This window comes from Rhinopithecus bieti, unplaced genomic scaffold (genome assembly GCF_001698545.2).
Source record: "Rhinopithecus bieti isolate Rb0 unplaced genomic scaffold, ASM169854v2 scaffold_47707, whole genome shotgun sequence".
Lineage (NCBI taxonomy): Eukaryota > Metazoa > Chordata > Mammalia > Primates > Cercopithecidae > Rhinopithecus > Rhinopithecus bieti.
In genome coordinates, this window is record NW_016819117.1 from 1704530 (window position 1) to 1722230 (window position 17701).

Below are 17701 nucleotides of genomic sequence, written 5' to 3' on the forward strand. Positions count from 1 at the left end.
ATTGCACTCCAGCCTGGCGACAGAGTGAGACTCTGTCTCAAAAACAAACAAACACCCCAAACAAACAAAACCAAAACAACCCTCATCCTCGAAACCAAAAATTCAGTGTGGCCGGGAGTCGCGGCTCATGCCTGTCATACTAGCACTTTGGGAGGCCGAAATGGGAAAATGGTTTGAGGCTGGGAGTTTGAGACCAGCCTAGTCAACACAGCGAGACCTCGTCTGTATTTAAAATATATAATATAAATAAATTTTAAACAATTTAAAAAGTATATAAAAGAATAAAACAGCTTCGCAAAGCTACCCATGAGCCATCCCCGACCGGTGTTCTTCTCCCGTGACCTGGGTAATCATCCTGGGAGTCTCTAACACTCGAGGCGGTCAGTGGGCAGCGAGCACCGCACCCCTGGTTGGAGCTGTGGCGGCTTCCTAGCAGCAGCCGCGGGCGGGGCGACCTGTCCTTAGGTCCGGAAGCTCTGGCGCGCGGCTACCTCTCACCCGTCAGTCCGCTCGCCCCTCGCGTTCTCTGGCTCTCAAATGCCAGTGCAGCCTCGAACAAAGGTTCTTCTGCCGCCCCGCCCCCTGCCTGTCAATCTGCTCCACCGTAACCAAGCCCTCCTCACAGTCCCGCCGCATCTTCGCTCTCAGCTGGCCCGGCCCCGCCTCTGCGCTCTAAGGCCACACCGCTATCCCGGCCCCGCTCCCAGAATGTCCGTCAATCCGCTCCGGTTCCGCCCCGCCCTCCTCTCTCCGTTCCCTCACGCCGTCCTCGGCGCGGCCCGTTGTTATGACGACATGGTCGTAAATCCGCCATCTTCCTGCGGCGCGTTGCGACATGGAGGGCGCGATGGCAGTGCGGGTGACGGCCGCTCATACGGCAGAAGCCCCGGCCGAAGCCGGGCGAGAAGCGGGCGAGGGTGCGGTTGCGGCGGTGGCGGCGGCCTTGGCCCCCAGCGGCTTCCTCGGCCTCCCGGCGCCCTTCAGCGAGGAAGGTAACCAGGCCGACCGGGAGGGTGCGGCTGGGGTGGGGCCCCGGATGGCCCGAGCTGCGGGCACGATCGACCCTCCCAGACCCAGACACCTCGCGGATCTCGCGGGGCTCTCACAGCCCTCCACGAGACCCCCAGGTTTGCGGCGACCCTCACGGGCCCCTCCTGTGGGGCGCCCGTCACCCCGCTCGCTCCGGTGTGCGCCCACAAGTGCTCGCGGGTTGCTGAGCCCCCGGGCGCCCTGTGTAGACATTCGCAGACGCCGCCACCGCCGACCCTGCCCCTCGGGCCGGCCTCCCGGCCCCTCTCTGTCTCCGATGCCTGCGTCTGGCCTTCCCCTCCTCTGGGCCCCTTCCCCCTTCACCTGATGGACCTCTAGGGCCCTGTTGGTGGTTCCAAGAGGTTCCTGTTGGTTGTCGGTTTCTCTAGGATCTGGGCTCTGGGCCTGTCCGTAGGGAGGCAGCAGAGCCTAGTACAAGAGGACTGGTGCACTGCAGCCAGCCTGTGGCACTGTCCCGTCCCACACTTGCCACTTTCTAGCTCTTTGATCCTGGTTAGGTGACCCCACCTCTGGGAACCTCTATTTCCACTACAGAATGGGGCAGCGGCTTCTGCCAGTCATGTAACAAGCCCTTATACTGCGTTAGGATTTTTCATTCTCTTTTTTTTTTTTTTGAGACGGAGTCTGGCTCTGTCGCCCAGGCTGGAGCGCAGTGGCCGGATCTCAGCTCACTGCAAACTCCGCCACCCAGGTTCACGCCATTCTCCTGCCTCAGCCTCCTGAGTAGCTGGGATTACAGGCGCCCGCCACCTCTCCCGGCTAGTTTTTTGTATTTTTTAGTAGAGACGGGGTTTCACCGTGTTAGCAAGCATGGTCTCGATCTCCTGACCTCGTGATCCACCCGTCTCGGCCTCCCAAAGTGCTGGGATTACAGGCTTGAGCCACCGCGCCCGGCTGGGATTTTTCATTCTCAAACCAATCCTGACAGGTGGACGTTATTATTATATTCTTTTTGGGGATGAGGAAAATGGAAGGTTGGAGACGTGAAAGTGACCGGGTGGGTCGGGCGCGGTGGCTCACGCCCGTAATCCCAGCTCTTTGGGAGGCCGAGACGGTCAGGAGATGCAGACCATCAGGAGATGGAGACCATTCTGGCTAAGACGGTGAAACCCGTCTCTACTAAAAATACAGAAAAAACAAAATTAGTCGCATGTGGTGGCGGGCGCCTGTAGTCAGGAGGATGAGGCGGGAGAATGGCCTGAACCCTGGAGCTGGAGCTTGCAGTGAGCCAAGACCCGGCCACTGCACTCCAACTCGGGCAACAGAGTGAGACTCCGTCTCAAAAAAAAAAAAAGAAAGTGACCGGGGTCACCCGGGTAGTAAGTAGCAAGGGTTGGATTGGATCTTCTCTCTGTGAAGGCCTTTAACTTCCGGGCTCTGCTGCCTCACGAAAGCATCATGAAAATTAAAATAGAGATTGTGATCTGGCGCGATGGCTCACACCTGTAATCCCAGTACTTTGGGAGGCCAAGGAGGGTGGATCACCTGAGGTCAGGAGTTCGAGACCATCTTGGCCAACATGATGAAACCCCATCTCTACTAAAAATACAAAAATTAGCCGGGTGTGGTGGCGCGCGTTTGTAATCCCAGCTACTTGGGAGGCTGAGGTAGGAGAACTGCTTGAGCCCAGGAGACGGAGGTTGCAGTGAGTCGAGATCGCGCCACTGCTCTCTAGCTTAGGTGACAGAGCAAGACTCTGTCTCAAAAAAAGAAAAAAGATTGCGTGTCATGTGCTGAGAGCAGTGTTGGGGATGCACTAAGGGCCCATTCCTGGGGGCACTGAGAGCTTTTGGAGGTGGAGCTTGGGTCTGTACCCTCTGAGCTTGTCCCATGAGGCTGCAGATGGCTGGGCACTGTGGCTCATACCTGTAACCCCAACACTTTGGGAGGCTGAGGTGCGAGGATCACTTGAGCCCAAGGAGTTCCAGACCAGCCTGTGCAACATAGTAAGACCTCGTTTCTATTTTCTTTTTTGTTTTTGTGACAGCGTTTCTCTCTTTGTTGCCCAGGCTGGAGTGCAGTGCTGCGATCTCGGCTCACCGCAACCTCCACCTCCTGGGTTCAAGCTATTCTCCCGCCTCAGCCTCCCGAGTAGCTGGGATTACAGGCACATGCCATCACACCTGGCTAATTTTGCATTTTTAGTAGAGACGGGGTTTCTTCATGGTCTCCAGGCTGGTCTCGAACTCCCGACCTCAGGTGATCTGCCCACCTCAGCCTCCCAAAGTGCTGGGATTACAAGTGTGAACCACCATGCCCGGCTCTTGATCTGTTTACAAAAAGAAAAAAAAGGTTGAGCGCCATGGCTCACGCCTGTAATCCCAGCACTTTGGGAGGCTGAGGCGGGCGGATCCCGAGGTCAGGAGAGCGAGACTATCCTGGCTAACATGGTGAAACCCCGTCTCTACTAAAAATACAAAAAATTAGCTGCCGTGGTGGCGGGCGCCTGTAGTTCCAGCTACTGGGGAGGCTGAGGCAGGAGAATGGTGTGAACCCGGGAGGTGGAGCTTGCAGTGAGCCGAGCTCGCGCCACTGCACTCCAGCCTGGGCAACAGAGTGAGATTCCGCCTCAAAAAAAAAAAAAAAAAAAAGGAATGCAGATTGGGTCAAACAGGAAGGGAGGTGGTTAATGATTAGGTTGAGGGTGGTCTTGTCTTTGTCCCCATAGGACTCATAGTCTCTGCCTTTTTTCCTTGCCCCTTCTCGTTCCAGCTTGGGGAAGGGCAGTGCCGTCACGGCGAGGGGTCCCTTTAGAGGTTGCCGGGCCTTGCTGGGCCTGCTTGTGGCCTTGTTTAGTGTGAAATGGGCTGGGTGTGTCCCCTTCTAGGGTAGGGGGTTCTTCAGTGGCAATGCCCTGGAGCCGAGTGAGACACGGGAGTGGGGGGAGAAGGGGAAGTGGGTGGTGCGGACCTCAAAGCTTGGTTTGTAACTGGGAGCCATCAGGAGGGGACAACTCTCTGTTGAGTAGCCCTCTGCAGGGGAGTCACAGCTGTGGTTTGGCCCTTTCTCTGCCCTCGAAATCAACAGTAAACATTTGTTCAGCTCCTTCGGGCATCAGGCCTGGGTTTGATCTTGATGAGGGACTGAACGTGAACGGTCAGAGCTGGCAGGCTATTATGGAAGCAGAAGGAACAGCTCCTATCCCTTTGTGTAAACAGGCAATGTCCCTGACACTCAGCCGTTGGGTGACCTTGAACTTCAAGTCATTTTCCTAGGATGGGAATAGTTCTCTCCATTTCCGCAGGGTGCTGGCAAGATTTGGTGACGTCCCCAGTGAGGTGCTTGGCACACAGTAAGGGGGTGGTCTCTTCTGCAGGACTGGGGTCCGGCACAGCGATGGTGACGGGCTCAACCTTGGGGACCAGTAAAGTCCCAAACAGTGAGCAGAGTGGTCCCTGCGTTTGCCTCTCAGCCAGAGCCAGTGGGCATCAGCTCATTTCACAGACGAGGAGATGGCCACTCACATGCCCCGGGGCGCGCTCAGACTCCCACAGCTTTTGTTTGTTTGTTTTGTTTTTGTTTATTTTAAGACACGGTCTTACCCTGTTGCCCTGGCTGAAGTGCAGTGGTGCAATCATGGCTTACTGCAGCCTCAACCCCTGGGCTCAAGCATTCCTCCTGAGTAGCTGGGACTACAGGTGCATATGCCACCACACTTCCACACTTGGCTGTTTGTTTTTTGGTTTTGTTTTTTGAGACAGAGTCTCGCTCTGTCACCCTGGCTGGAATGCAAAGGGGTGGTCTTGGCTCACTGCAACCTTCGCCTGCGGGGTTGAAGTGATTCTCCTGCCTCAGCCTCCCAAGTAGCTGGGATTACAGGCATGCGCCACCAAGCCTGGCTAATTTTTTTTTTTTTTTTTGAAATAGAGTCTCACTGTATTGTCCAGACTGGAGTGTAGTGCCGTGATCTCAGCTCACTGCAAACTCTGCCTCCCGGGTTCATGCCATTCTCCCACCTCAGCCTCCCCAGTAGCTGAGACTACAGGCACCCGCCACCACACCTGGCTAACTTTTTTGTATTTTTAATAGAGATGAGGTTTCACCGTGTTAGCCAGGATGGTCTCGATCTCCTGATCTCGTGATCCGCCCGCCTCGGCCTCCCAAAGTGCTGGGATTACTGGGGGTTACTGGCGTGAGCCTAATTTTGTGTTTTTAGTAGAGATGGGGGTCTCACCATGTTGGTCAGGCTGGTCTTGAACTCCTGACCTCAGGTGATCCACCTGCCTCGGCCTCCCAAAGTGTTGGGATTACAGGTGTGAGCCACCACGCCTGGCCTAAATGTTTTAACAATGTTTTAAAAACATTTTCCTTTTTTTTTTTTTTTTTTTGTAGAGACGGATATTGCTATGTTGACCAGGCTGGTCTTGAACTCTTGGGCTCAAGCTATCCTCCCACCTCGGCCCCTTAAGGTGCTGAGATTACAAGTGGGAGCCACCATGCCCGGCTTCAACAGTCTTAAATCCTGGTCCTTTACTGTCCCCAGCCGAGCATGGAGGAATCCCTCTGCCTCCAGCCCCTCTCTGGGCCTGTCACCACTGAGGTGAGGGTTTTGGGCATGGCAGCCTTAGCAGATGCCTGCAGCCTAAGCATGCTGTCGGGCACCCTCTGCTGGGTGCTGACCTCCTGAGGATGGGTCTGGCCCCTGCAGACCTGCAGAGGATGGGGGCTGTACCCTGGGGTGACCTTGTTTTGGGCCTGAGTGTGTTCTCAGCAGCCTGGGGAAGTAGCTCTGCTTCTGACGGCCTCCTGGGGGAATCTGTTCTAGGGCTGGAGGAAAAGCCAGACGGGGCCCTGGCTGCCCAGCCTCCACCTTCCCAGGCCCTGCTGACAGCAGGCTCGTTGCAGATGAGGACGATGTGCACAGATGCGGCCGCTGCCAGGCGGAGTTCACCGCCTTGGAGGATTTTGTTCAGCACAAGATTCAGAAGGCCTGCCAGCGGGCCCCTCAGGAGGCCCTGCCTGCCACTCCTGCCACCACAGCGTTGTTGGGCCAGGAGGTGAGCCCCCACCCACTCTCCCATCCCCTCCCGGGTTCACCTGACAGGCGGGGGAGGTGGCCGCACTCCAGGATGGACCTGTGCAGCCGGTTCTGGGGCCCACGTGGGCGGGCAGAGGGCCGGCATCTGGCTGCGGTGTGGGAGGGTCCGGGTGTGTGAGCCTGTGGTGCTCTGGGGTGTCCTGGAGGGCCTGCAGTGGTACAGCCTTCTTGGCAGCCTCTGGCCGAAGCCCGTGCTGTTGGGGGCTGGGATCTCTTCTTTCTTGGAGTCTGAGGGTCTCCTTTGGCTCTGGGTGCCATGGCAGCTTCTGTCTCTTTGGCTTATCTTCTATCCTGTGCACACAGTCCCTGGGGACTTCATAAGTGCAGTGTGGCCCGGGGGGTCCCACCATCTCATCATCAAACGGCAACCTTTGCTGAGCCCCATGTCCAGCTTGGGCTGAGCACGCAGGCCTGTGAAGCCCACACATGCCGCGGTGGGCACTTGTCTGCATTGCACAGTCAGGAGAGCAGGCTCAGAGAGTGGTCAGTGGTCTCCGGCCACCAGCGGGGCATGGCCCAGACGACGCTGGACCCTGTTCACCCCACTCTGAGCCTGTGCTCTTTACCTGCCCCTCCCAGAGGTGCCCCCTCCTCCAAGAAGGCCTCTGGTTCACACCCCCAGGGCCCTCTCCTCAGACCGCTCTGCCGGAAATGGCGGGCTGGGACTGCACTGTTGTTCCTGCAGGCTGGCCCAGCTTCCTGCCAGAGTTGCTCGTCCCTCCCTGCAGGTGCCCTGTGCTCCAGGTCCAGCCCATGTGGCCAGAGGCGTGAGAGTGATGGCGCTAACCCTGGCCATGGGTGAAGGGGCTGGCCTGGGACCCGTGGTTCTGTTGGGGAAGAGGAGAGCCCCCACCCCAGCCGTCCCAAGGACATGGACCCAGGCCTGAGCATCACAGGCCACACCTCCACAGCTTTACACTGGCAGAGCCCAGGCCTCTTCTCTGAGAACTAACTCTAGAGCATACAGACGAGTCCCCTCTGTTTTCTGCCCCCTTTGGCAGGTGGTGCCGGCAGCCCCAGGCCCAGAGGAGCCCCTCACTGTGGCCCACATCGTAGTGGAGGCAGCCTCCCTGGCAGCAGATATCAGCCACGCACCTGACCTTGTTGGTAAGCCGACTGCCGTGGATCACTGGCCTGATAGACCTTTGTGGTCGGGGCCAGAGGATGGGGCCTCTGCTTCCTGTATGCTCATCTCTCCTGAGACCAGGGCCTGGCTGGGAGGGGCCACGGCCTCATGGGAGCTTTCTGAGGGCACAGCCTGCAGGAGGAGGGAGTGTTGGGCACCGGGCCTTCCTCAGGTGTCCATAGTGGCTGGGGGCACACCCAGGCACCAGGGAGTCTTCGGGCTGTGCTCTCTACCCCCAGCTTTCCCGGGTGGTCTCTGCCCTGTCCCTCCCAGAATTTTCCCCACTTCCTGCCACCCCCTGGTTCCTGCTCCCTGCCCGTAGACAGCAACATCTACCAGGCACCCACCAGCATGGCCCACTCGCCTGGCAGCGGCTCTGGAGGGTGGGTGCAGAGTGGACGGGACTCTGCCGCCTTTCTAGCTGGGCTCGGACTTGCTGCTGTGATGGCCTGCCCTCCCCAGTGCTCGCTCTGGTGTGGGGGTGGTGATCGCTGCTTTGGTCCTCATGGGGCTTTTATGAGCGTGCAATGCCAGCCCTTTTTGATGGCTACTTTTAAAGTGAAGGCATCTCCCTGATGTGCTGTGGGAGGGGCTGTTGTGAGGTCTGGATGGGCAAGCTCTCACTCATCGGGGACAGATGTGTGTGCAGGGGGGACATTCAGAGGCAGCCAGGGCCTGAGCAGGTTGAGGGAGCCAGGGGCTGCTGGTGTTGGGGGTGCGACAGGGGCGAGTGGCTGGGTGTGCAGACATAAGGGAAGGAGCTGTCTGGGGCCTAATGCTGTGGGAGGTGGGGTGGAGCATGGCTGCTACCTGGGGAGCCTGTTGGACCGGGGCCGAGGCAGGCAGGGAGTGGGCAGCTGGACAGGAAGTAGGTTTGGGCACCAGGCGGAACCTGGCCTTTGGCAGCCCTTGGTACCGGCTGCGGCAGGAAGAGGGGGTGGAGGAGCCATGGCAGAGGCCAGCCCCAGGCCTGGGAAGGGCACTAGCGAGCAGGCCGCTCTCCAGGAGGCAGCCGGGGCACCTGTCTCACCTCCGTGCTGCCTTTCCCTGGCATTCCTGCGACCAAGACACTCATCAGTGCCACTCAGAGCTTGGAATGTTCATGTGGGAGGTGGGGCGGGCTCTGGCCTTGACCTGGCGTTTGGATGGTGGCATCATCTGGGAGCATGAACTCCCTAGGTTCTGGCGGGGTCTCTGGCCACCCAGGCCCCTTTCCACCCACCTAACCTCTAGCAGCCCCCAGCCTTAGGCTCAGCACCCCTCCCTGTGCTTCAGGGACCCCTCTCAGCACCCCTGCCCCTCTGGCACCCCTGGGATTTTCCCCTTTGCAGGCATATCCTGGGCACCCTGAGTGTGCCCTTGGCCAGTCAGCAAGCCTGGTGGGCTGAGTCCAGGGCTGCTAGCTCTCCTGTTGGCCTCCAGTGGAGATGGCACAGGGTCCTGCCTGCTGGTGGCCAAGGGCTGGGGCAGTGCCAGGTCCTGTCTTTGCGGGTGCAGGGGTGCGGTCAGCTGTATGGGCAGTTGGAGCCCACCTCCAGGCCCTCCTGCCTCTTCCGCGGAAAAAATTTGTGTCTCCTCTGTGGCCTGGCAGCAGCCATGTTCCCCCAGGTCCTCCCCATGAGGGGCCTCTGTCTTTTGGAAGATCACTCCTGGGGCGTCGAGCGTCTAAGCCAGGGCTCGGCAGGAGAGGCTTTTAATTGTTTCTGAGTCACGGCACTTTTGTTGTGTTTCAAGAGAACAGCTTGTCAAAACAAGACGCCAGCCGGACTGAGGTGGTTTCTAAGAAGGAGCTTCACAGCTGTTTCCCACTTGTCATCTTTATGAGCAGAAAACGTGAAGTGTATTTACAACCTAGCTTTGCACATTGTCAGATTTTCCCCAGCACCCTCCAGAAGTGCAAAAGCCCGGCTTCCTCGCCTCAGGCTGTCCCACGTGTCTGGAGAGCAGTCAGTCTCCCAGGCCAAGCTGGCCTTAGGACGGGGCTCTGGCCAGGCCTGCCTGTCCCGCTACAGCGGCCTGGCCCATCTCCTGTGATGGAGGAGTGGCCCCGGGCGCATATCCTCCCTATGTTGGTGGGAGCAGTGGCAGCGAGCAGGACAGGCGGCTGTCTCTTCACCCAGGGACCTTGTCACCAGGATTCGCCTGTCCTGGCTTTGGGGATGGGCCATCTGTGTTCCATGGTGGGTCTCCCTGTGGACACATTTGGGGGCCCTGGAGCATCTCTGGGCAGCCTGACAGAGTCAGGAGATGTCTCTCCACCGCTCACTCTGACCTGGAGAGGTGAATGGGGCCTTGGCTGCTGCTCGGGCCTGTGTGTTGAGGGCTCAGTGCAGGTTGGGTCCAGGATGTGGCTCGGAGCAGCAGGTCCCCTCCCCTGGAGCCGGCGGTCTCTGGGTAGGGGCAGGTCTTGGGGCTTAGGCCAAGATGCCTCTCCTAGGTGGTGGGCACATCAAAGAGGTCATCGTGGGTGCTGAGGCGGAGCCGGGTGACAGTGAGATGGCCGAGGCCCCGGGCAGCCCCCACCAGCAGGGACTGGGGCTCGCAGGGGAGGGTGAGCCGGCCCAGGTGAAGCTACTGGTGAACAAGGATGGCCGCTATGTGTGTGCACTGTGTCACAAGACCTTCAAGACGGTGAGCCGGTGTGCGGGGAGCAGTGTGTGGGTGGCAGGCCCCCTCCTGTTCCCCTAGGAGGGCCCTGAGCTGCCACGCCCTCCCCCACAGGGCAGCATCCTCAAGGCCCACATGGTCACTCACAGCAGCCGTAAGGACCACGAGTGCAAGCTCTGTGGGGCCTCCTTCCGCACCAAGGGCTCACTCATCCGGCACCACCGGCGGCATACGGGTGAGCTGGCCGCACCTGGGGCTGGAGCCCTGCAGCCCCCCGATGGCTGGCCCTGGGCTGGGGCTGGAGCCCTGCAGCCCCCCGATGGCTGGCCCTGGGCTGGGGCTGGAGCCCTGCAGCCCCCCTATGGCTGGCCCTGGGGTGCCCCAGCCTCGCATTCCCCAGCTTTGGGGGATGAGGCGGGGGCCCCTGCCTGTCTTCACCTTGTCACCTTGTCACCAGCCTGCTGGGGCTGCCTGGGGCTGACTAGGTTCTCTCTGCAGATGAGCGCCCCTACAAGTGCTCCAAGTGTGGGAAGAGCTTCCGGGAGTCGGGCGCACTGACCCGGCACCTCAAGTCTCTCACCCCCTGCACGGAGAAAATCCGCTTCAGTGTGAGCAAGGATGTGGCTGTCAGCAAAGAGGACGCGCCTGCAGGTCAGCGTGACGCGGCAGCTGCCTGGCCCCGGGGACTGGCTGTGGACCCAGCCACCACTGGGGTGTGTGCGGGAGCTTCACTCCCTCACTGTGCTTTGAAGGGTCTGGAGCTGGAGCTGCCACCTTGGGGACAGTCACATCATCAGTGACAGGCGAGCCCATAGAGACTTCACCTGTGATTCACCTGGTGACAGATGCCAAGGGCACCGTCATCCACGAAGTCCACGTCCAGATGCAGGAGCTGCCCCTGGGCATGAAAACCCTGGCCCCAGAGGTGGGGGTGACGGGGGGCCCTGGAGGGCTGCTCTGTCTTCTGCCTGCTCGGTGCCAGTCTTTGTTCTGAGCACTGGCTCCAGGGGTCTGGGCCAGGCAGGCGAGGGCTGGAAGAGCAGGGCCGGTGGGAGCACCATGGGGGTCTGAGGGTTTCCACAAGGCTCCTGGCATGGGTCTGCCCCATGGGGTGGGTGCTGGATGCCAGGCTGCCTGGCCAGCCTCCTCTCTCTGCCTCCCCTGCAGCCCCCCGTCTCCCAGGAGCTCCCCTGCTCCAGCGAGGGCAGCCGAGAGAACCTGCTGCACCAGGCCATGCAGAACTCCGGCATCGCCCTTGAGCGCGCCGCTGGGGAGGAGGGTGCCCTGGAGCCAGCCCCTGCTGCTGGGTCCAGTCCCCAGCCCCTGGCAGAGGCAGCCCCGCAGCTGCCGGTACTGGAAGTACAGCCGCTAGAGACAGTAGGTGCCAGCACCACCTGCAGGCTCCTCTCAGGGCTGGATCCTGGGGGCTGTCCCAATGCTGGCCTTTGCACTCCCTGAAGTGGCTTTCTGCAGTGACTTTGTCCATTGATCTGTTTACTGCCTTCCCTGGGGCCACGAGGGAGCCTGCCAGGGTGGGGCCCGTGGTTGTGTTCTTGGCACTGCCAGGGCACAGCCTGCCCCAGGTGCTGGAGGCCTTCCTGTGGTTCCCCAGCAGGTGGCCAGCGAGGCCTCAGCGGTGCCCAGGACCCACCCATGTCCTCAGTGCAGTGAGACCTTCCCGACAGCAGCCACCCTGGAGGCCCACAAGAGGGGCCACACCGGTGGGTGATGGGTGGGTGTGTGGCCCACAGCAGTGGATGGGCTATAGGTGACTGGGGTGCCTCTGGGTGTCCAGGGTGGGTCCATAGACAGCAGGGAGCCAGGGGAGCTGTGGGCAGGTGGCAGGTGGCCTGGAGGGCCCGCCGGTGATGGGCCTGGCCTGATGTGTGTGGCTGCAGGGCCGAGGCCGTTCGCCTGCATGCAGTGTGGCAAGGCCTTCCCCAAGGCCTACCTGCTCAAGAAGCACCAGGAGGTGCACGTGCGTGAGCGCCGCTTCCGCTGTGGCGACTGCGGGAAGCTCTACAAGACCATCGCCCATGTTCGTGGCCACCGGCGCGTCCACTCAGATGAGCGGCCATACCCTTGTCCCGAGTGTGGCAAGCGCTACAAGACTAAGGTGGGCCTCTGGCCCCAGGACCCTGGCACCTGAACCCCCATCCTGCTCCCTGGCCCTGGCCCCGGTGCACCCCCTTCCCTGCCTCCACTGTGCTCAGTCTTGACCCAGCCCCTCCCTTGGGCCAGAAGTGGGAGGGGAGAGCTGTCGTCTGTTGTGGCCGAGGCCAGGCTGGCATTGACAGGTGTCTCCATAGAACGCACAGCAGGTGCACTTCCGGACACATCTGGAGGAGAAGCCGCATGTGTGCCAGTTCTGCAGCCGTGGCTTCCGAGAGAAGGGCTCGCTGGTGCGGCATGTGCGCCACCACACAGGGGAGAAGCCATTCAAGTGCTACAGGTGCGGCCGTGGCTTCGCTGAGCACGGCACGCTGAACCGGCACCTGCGCACCAAAGGTCTGGGCCCGTGGAGGCGGGAGGAGGAGGGGAGGGGGTTGGGGCTCCCCAAGCCCTGACTGAGTCCCCACCCGCAGGGGGCTGCCTGCTGGAGGTGGAGGAGTTGCTGGTGTCCGAGGAGAGCCCCGCAGCAGCCACCACCGTCCTCGCGGAGGACCCGCACACAGTGTTGGTGGAGTTCTCGTCTGTGGTAGCCGACACCCAGGAGTATATCATTGAGGTGGGTGTGGGGCCCTGGGGCCAGGTTGGGACCCAGGGGCAACCAAAGCTGACATCTATCCTTCTGCCCATCTGCCCAGGCCACTGCGGACGATGCGGAGACCAGTGAGGCCACGGAGATCATCGAGGGCACCCAGACGGAGGTGAGGGGTGGGGCGGGCGGGGGCAGGGAGGGTCCCTGGCGCAGCCGCTTTCGCTGAGCCGTGGCCCTGCAGGTGGACAGCCACATCATGAAGGTGGTGCAGCAGATTGTGCACCAGGCCAGCGCCGGCCACCAGATCATTGTGCAGAATGTCACCATGGATGAGGAGACAGCGCTGGGCCCAGAGGCGGCTGCTGCCGACACCATCACCATCGCAACCCCTGAGAGCCTGACAGAACAGGTGGCCATGACACTGGCCTCAGCCATCAGCGAGGGCACTGTGCTTGCCACCCGGGCAGGGGCGAGTGGCACTGAACAGGCCACTGTGACCATGGTGTCATCAGAGGACATTGAGATCCTGGAGCATGCAGGCGAGCTGGTCATCTCCTCACCAGAGGGCCAGCTGGAGGTGCAGACAGTCATCGTCTAGCATGAGGTCTGCGGGGTCCTGGCCATGCAGGGACAGGGCAGAGGACCTGAGCGCCCTACCCATGCCTGCCTGGCCTGGTAGAGAAGATGGCACAGAATGGAGGCGCCCCAAGGTGGGCAGTGTACATAAGAGTTTCTTGTTGCTTTACAATAAAACATGAGAACCTGCAGCTTGTGATGTTGTGGCAGTGGCAGTCTCCGTGGATGGTGCCACCACCTTTGCCCAGGTCCCAGCAGCAGCACCTGCCTCCCAGGCCACCCCTAGACTCACGTGCCTGGCCGCCCCGCCCAGAGGCTCCCACCAGGCCTGGCGGCGCCTTGGTGGCGCGTGGGTGTCATTGGCATGTTGACCAACAGCCTCCTGCCCTGCCCAGCTGGAGCTGTGCCCCCAGCTGCATTGCCTGAGGCCTGTGGGTAGGTGGGAGGACCAGGGACGGGGACAGGGAGATCTGGGAGCTTCGGCCTTCACCACAGGGTGAGCAGGTGGAGCAGCAGGAGATGCTGGGCAAGGAGTGTGGCTGGTCCTTCCTGTGCTGCCTTCCTTTCCCTGAAGGGATTCTGCTCAGGGAGAGAGTCTAGGCGACCTAGTTTCTAGGAGTGGGGACAAGAACAGCCACACCGGGATGTGGCTGACCGTCTACCTCCATCCTAGGGGGCTGGCAGGGGCTTCTGGGATGGTTTTGGGACAGGCCTGGGGCACCAGAAGAGGCTCAGGCAGGTCTCCCGCCCCTTACCCTGGGGGTCTCCATGGGAATGAAAGCGAGGAGTTCATCAGGCACCCAGCTGGGTCGAGGGGGCGGGACCCAGCGCAGCCCAGCCCCTCCCTGGACCAGGACCTCAAATACCGGCCCCTGTCCTGGTGCCAGAGCTGCTGCTGGAGGGAGTCAGTGCAGTCCTGTGTCGGACACACCCGCAGCCTGGACCCGGGATCCCCATTCCCCTAGAACCCCTGAGCCTCGGGCCTCCGCACCCACATCCAAGGTGAGTCTTTCCGCTGGCTGAGCTGGGCCTGGATGGGTCGGACCCTCTACTCCGGCTGCAGCTTCCCGCGCAGTGAGAAGGCAGCGGTCCCTGAGAGCCTAGCAGTGCCCTGGGAGCCTGCAGAGCCCAGGGGCGGATTCTGCGTCGCACTGGCTGTCACGGGGCGGCCGCGGAGGAGAGGGGTGGGTCGGTGGGTCTGACAACAGGTCTGCGTAGGCGGCGGCTTCTGTCCCTCGCAGCCCCTCGCTCCGCGCAATGGGCGGGCCCCGGGCCCTGCTGGCCGCGCTCTGGGCGCTGGAAGCCGCCAGGGTCGCGGCGCTTCGCATCGGAGCCTTCAACATCCAGAGCTTCGGCGACAGCAAAGTGTCGGACCTGGCTTGCGGCAGCATCATCGCTAAGGTGGGGCCCCGGCCGGGGCGGGGCGGGGTGGCGTTTGGGGGTGCTGACCACGCTGACCCCGCACCCGCGACTCCTCCCCAGATCCTGGCGGGTTATGACCTCGCGCTGGTGCAGGAGGTGCGAGACCCAGACCTCAGTGCCGTGTCCACGCTCATGGAGCAGATCAACAGGTGTGGTGGGCAGGGCCCCTCGTCTCGACCCTCAACCAGGATCTCGCCCCGGCGTGGCGCCCTGACCCTGAGCGGGCCCTGTCTCTGCAGGGTGTCCGAGCACGAGTACAGCTTTGTGAGCAGCCAGCCCTTGGGCCGGGACCAGTACAAGGAGATGTACCTGTTCGTGTACAGGTGAGGGGCGGACCACAGTGAGGGGCGCGCGGGGCCGCAGGTGGGAGGCTCAGCGCGTCCCCCACATCTCCTAGGAAGGACGCGGTGTCTGTCGTGGACACATACCAGTACCCGGACCCCGAGGACGTCTTCAGCCGCGAGCCCTTCGTGGTCAAGTTCTCGGCCCCCGGCTCAGGTGAGCGGGCCCCGCCCCTCCCCTGCCGCCGGCCCGCCCCTCCCCTCCCGCCGGGACCTGACGCAGCGACCCCTTCCCGCAGCAGCGCAGAAGCTGGTGCTGATCCCGCTGCACGCGGCGCCGCATCAAGCCGTGGCGGAGATCGACGCGCTCTACGACGTGTACCTAGATGTGATCGACAAGTGGGGCACCGACGTAAGCCCACCCCTCGGTCCCGGGGTCCCTGCAGGCGCGCCCCGGGGGTCTGGGCCATGAGGGCGGGACCTCGACGGCCCCTGGGGCGGCTCAGACCCGGCTCCGCGGCACCCGCAGGACATGCTGTTCCTGGGCGACTTCAACGCCGACTGCAACTATGTGCGGGCGCAGGACTGGGCCGCCATCCGCCTGAGGAGCAGTGAGGTCTTCAAGTGGCTCATCCCTGACAGCGCCGACACCACGGTGGGCAACTCAGACTGTGCCTACGACCGCATCGTGGCCTGCGGCGCCCGCCTGCGCCGAAGCCTGAAGCCCCAGTCGGCCACCGTGCACGACTTTCAGGAGGAATTCGGCCTGGACCAGACTCAGGCGAGTGGGCCGTGGGGCGGCGCTGGTCCTGGGTCCCCATAGCTCGAGCGCACGCAGACAGTAGGGAGGGGCCAGCACCCAAGGGGGGGCCACCTCAGCTCCCCTCCCTGCACCAGGGATCATTTCCAAGGGCCCTGGAGAGCCTGGCCCACCCCATGTGGAGCTCCGGGCAGGCCGGGTACCTTGACTTTCCCTCAAAGGGCCAATGGTGACACCCTCTGCCCTGGCCCCTGCCCCACCGCAGGCAGCAGCAGGGGTGGGCACCTAGGCCTCACCGGCCCTTCCCGCAGAGGCAGTGGCTTGTGGACACCCAGTGGGCCCATCCCGGTGGCTGGGGTGCACTTTTCCCCGAGGCTCTTTCTCGCCCCCCAGGCTCTCGCCATCAGCGACCACTTTCCAGTGGAGGTGACCCTCAAGTCCCACAGATGACTCGAGGCCTGGCTGGGGCACGCCACCTGCAGACCCTGGCCCTGAGGAATGGCCCCACAGTGGTCCCTTCAGGGTAGCAGCCACCCTTCAGTGAGGCCCCAAGGCAGAGTCGGCTGGGCGTGGACCACGGGCCATGGACACCTAATGGGCTGCCCTGCAACTCCGTTTCCCATCTGTGAGACGGGCTGCATCCAGCGACCTCACGGGGTGTTGTGAGCCCCATGAGGGGCACAGAGGGCACTGCCTGGCAAATGTCTGCTCAATAAATGAGTCGCTCCCAGCCGGGCCCCACAGCTTGGCTCCCAGGCCTCTGTCCTTCCTAGGGACCTAGCCTCAGCTCCTCAGGGGCAGTCCCGCTTCCCTGAGGAAATGCAGCTCAGGGAGGCAGACTCTGGGTATGTCTTGGGCTGCCCACCCCATGTCCTGATGGGACTTGGCCGCCCCCAGAGCCTGTTGGCCCTGGAAGGCAGCTCAGGGACCCTCCTTGCTCATTCTCTGTGCAAACTACAAATGCTCTCAGGAGCCTGTACTGTGAGCACAGCTGGGACAGGGATGGCGCTGACACACCAGCCTCCTGGGCCCTTGGGGGGTCTCAGAATAGCTCTCCCCAGGCCCACCCCGCAGCCCCCAAGTGCGGGGGCCCCCAGGCACTTGTCTCAGGAGCCCGGTCTCACCCAGCACTGCAAGGGGAGGCTGGCCCCCGTTGGTCAGCAGTCCTGGAGCTTTTGGGGAGCCTGAGAGCAGTAGGTGGGCTGGACTCCTCCCTGCTGAGGTAGGTGGCTTGGGACTAAGGTCCCGTGCAAAGAACTGCACAGCTCGCTATGGCTCAGCCCTTCAAGTTTGCTGCCCTGTGCCCTGGGCAAGGCCACCACATTAGGATTGGGAACAGGCAGGCCCATGGGTCCACTGGGTCACTGATGGGGGCCCGATGAGGTTTCTGGTTTTTGAAACATCACATGTTAGCAAGGTGTGGGAACTTGGTCTGAATTGCATGGGAGGAAAAACCTTTGTTTCAAGGATTTGGATGAGTTTGGTTCTTGCAAAATCCTTCTTAAAGGACATTTGGGCCCGGGTGCGGTGGCTCAAGCCTGTAATCCCAGCACTTTGGGAGGCCGAGGCCGAATGACGGGCATAGATCACCCGAGGCTGCAGGAGATCAAAGACCATCCTGGCTAACATGGGTGAAACGCCCGTCTCTACTAAAAAATACAAAAAATTGAGCCGGGGTTCGGGGCAGGGGGGGGGGGTCGCCTGTAGTGCCCAAGGCTACTCCGGGCGAAAGGCTGAGCAGGAGAGATGGCGTGACCCAGGAGGCGGAGCCTTGCAGTGAGCTGAGATCCGCCACAGCACTCCAGCCTGGGCGACAGAGCGAGACTTACCGTCTCAAAAACAAACCAAACAAACAAACAAAAAAAAAAAAAAAAAAAAAAAAAAAAAAAAAAAAAAACACACGAACATTTGGAGCCCTGGCACTCCCGCCGGCTCAGGATCCCCCAGTTGCTCTGATTCACTGTCCACTCCCTTCATCCTGATGAGTAAGGGCAGTGGCCAAAAGGCTTTTCTCTGGGGAGTCCTGTGTGGGGGCCAAGACCACCTGGCCTCACACCTAAGAGCAGGCAGTCCAAAGGCCGGAATGGACGACCAGGGACTTGATTGACGATTCTGCCCTGGGAATGGAGACAGTGGTGAC

The 17701-nt window shown here is 61.4% G+C and overlaps 2 protein-coding genes across 6 annotated transcripts; both read left to right on the top strand.

The window, feature by feature from the left end:
- The first annotated feature begins 296 nt into the window (after positions 1-296).
- Positions 297-13289, top strand: E4F1 (E4F transcription factor 1). 3 transcript variants are annotated; one of them, XM_017858507.1, is made up of 14 exons: positions 297-992; positions 5896-6047; positions 7090-7195; positions 9652-9845; positions 9936-10056; positions 10320-10472; positions 10574-10746; positions 10989-11198; positions 11434-11542; positions 11720-11937; positions 12131-12329; positions 12407-12497; positions 12629-12691; positions 12764-12782. In XM_017858507.1, the coding sequence occupies exons 1-14, from the start codon at positions 836-838 to the stop codon at positions 12780-12782; spliced, it is 1965 nt and encodes a 654-aa protein (XP_017713996.1). In that variant the 5' UTR covers positions 297-835. The 3 variants fall into 3 exon arrangements, with proteins under 3 accessions (XP_017713996.1, XP_017713994.1, XP_017713995.1); XM_017858505.1 differs by having other exon boundaries at positions 300-992; positions 12407-12549; positions 12764-13289; XM_017858506.1 differs by having other exon boundaries at positions 300-992; positions 11437-11542; positions 12407-12549; positions 12764-13289.
- A 498-nt stretch (positions 13290-13787) lies between these two features.
- On the top strand, positions 13788-17115 carry DNASE1L2 (deoxyribonuclease 1 like 2). Of its 3 annotated transcripts, none has more exons than XM_017858510.1 (7): positions 13788-14499; positions 14581-14669; positions 14760-14843; positions 14918-15018; positions 15101-15213; positions 15385-15582; positions 15955-17115. In XM_017858510.1, the coding sequence occupies exons 1-7, from the start codon at positions 14356-14358 to the stop codon at positions 16009-16011; spliced, it is 786 nt and encodes a 261-aa protein (XP_017713999.1). In that variant the 5' UTR covers positions 13788-14355; the 3' UTR covers positions 16012-17115. The 3 variants fall into 3 exon arrangements, with proteins under 3 accessions (XP_017713999.1, XP_017713997.1, XP_017713998.1); XM_017858508.1 differs by having other exon boundaries at positions 15331-15582; positions 15955-16304; XM_017858509.1 differs by having other exon boundaries at positions 15104-15213; positions 15331-15582; positions 15955-16304.
- The last annotated feature ends 586 nt before the right edge of the window (positions 17116-17701 follow it).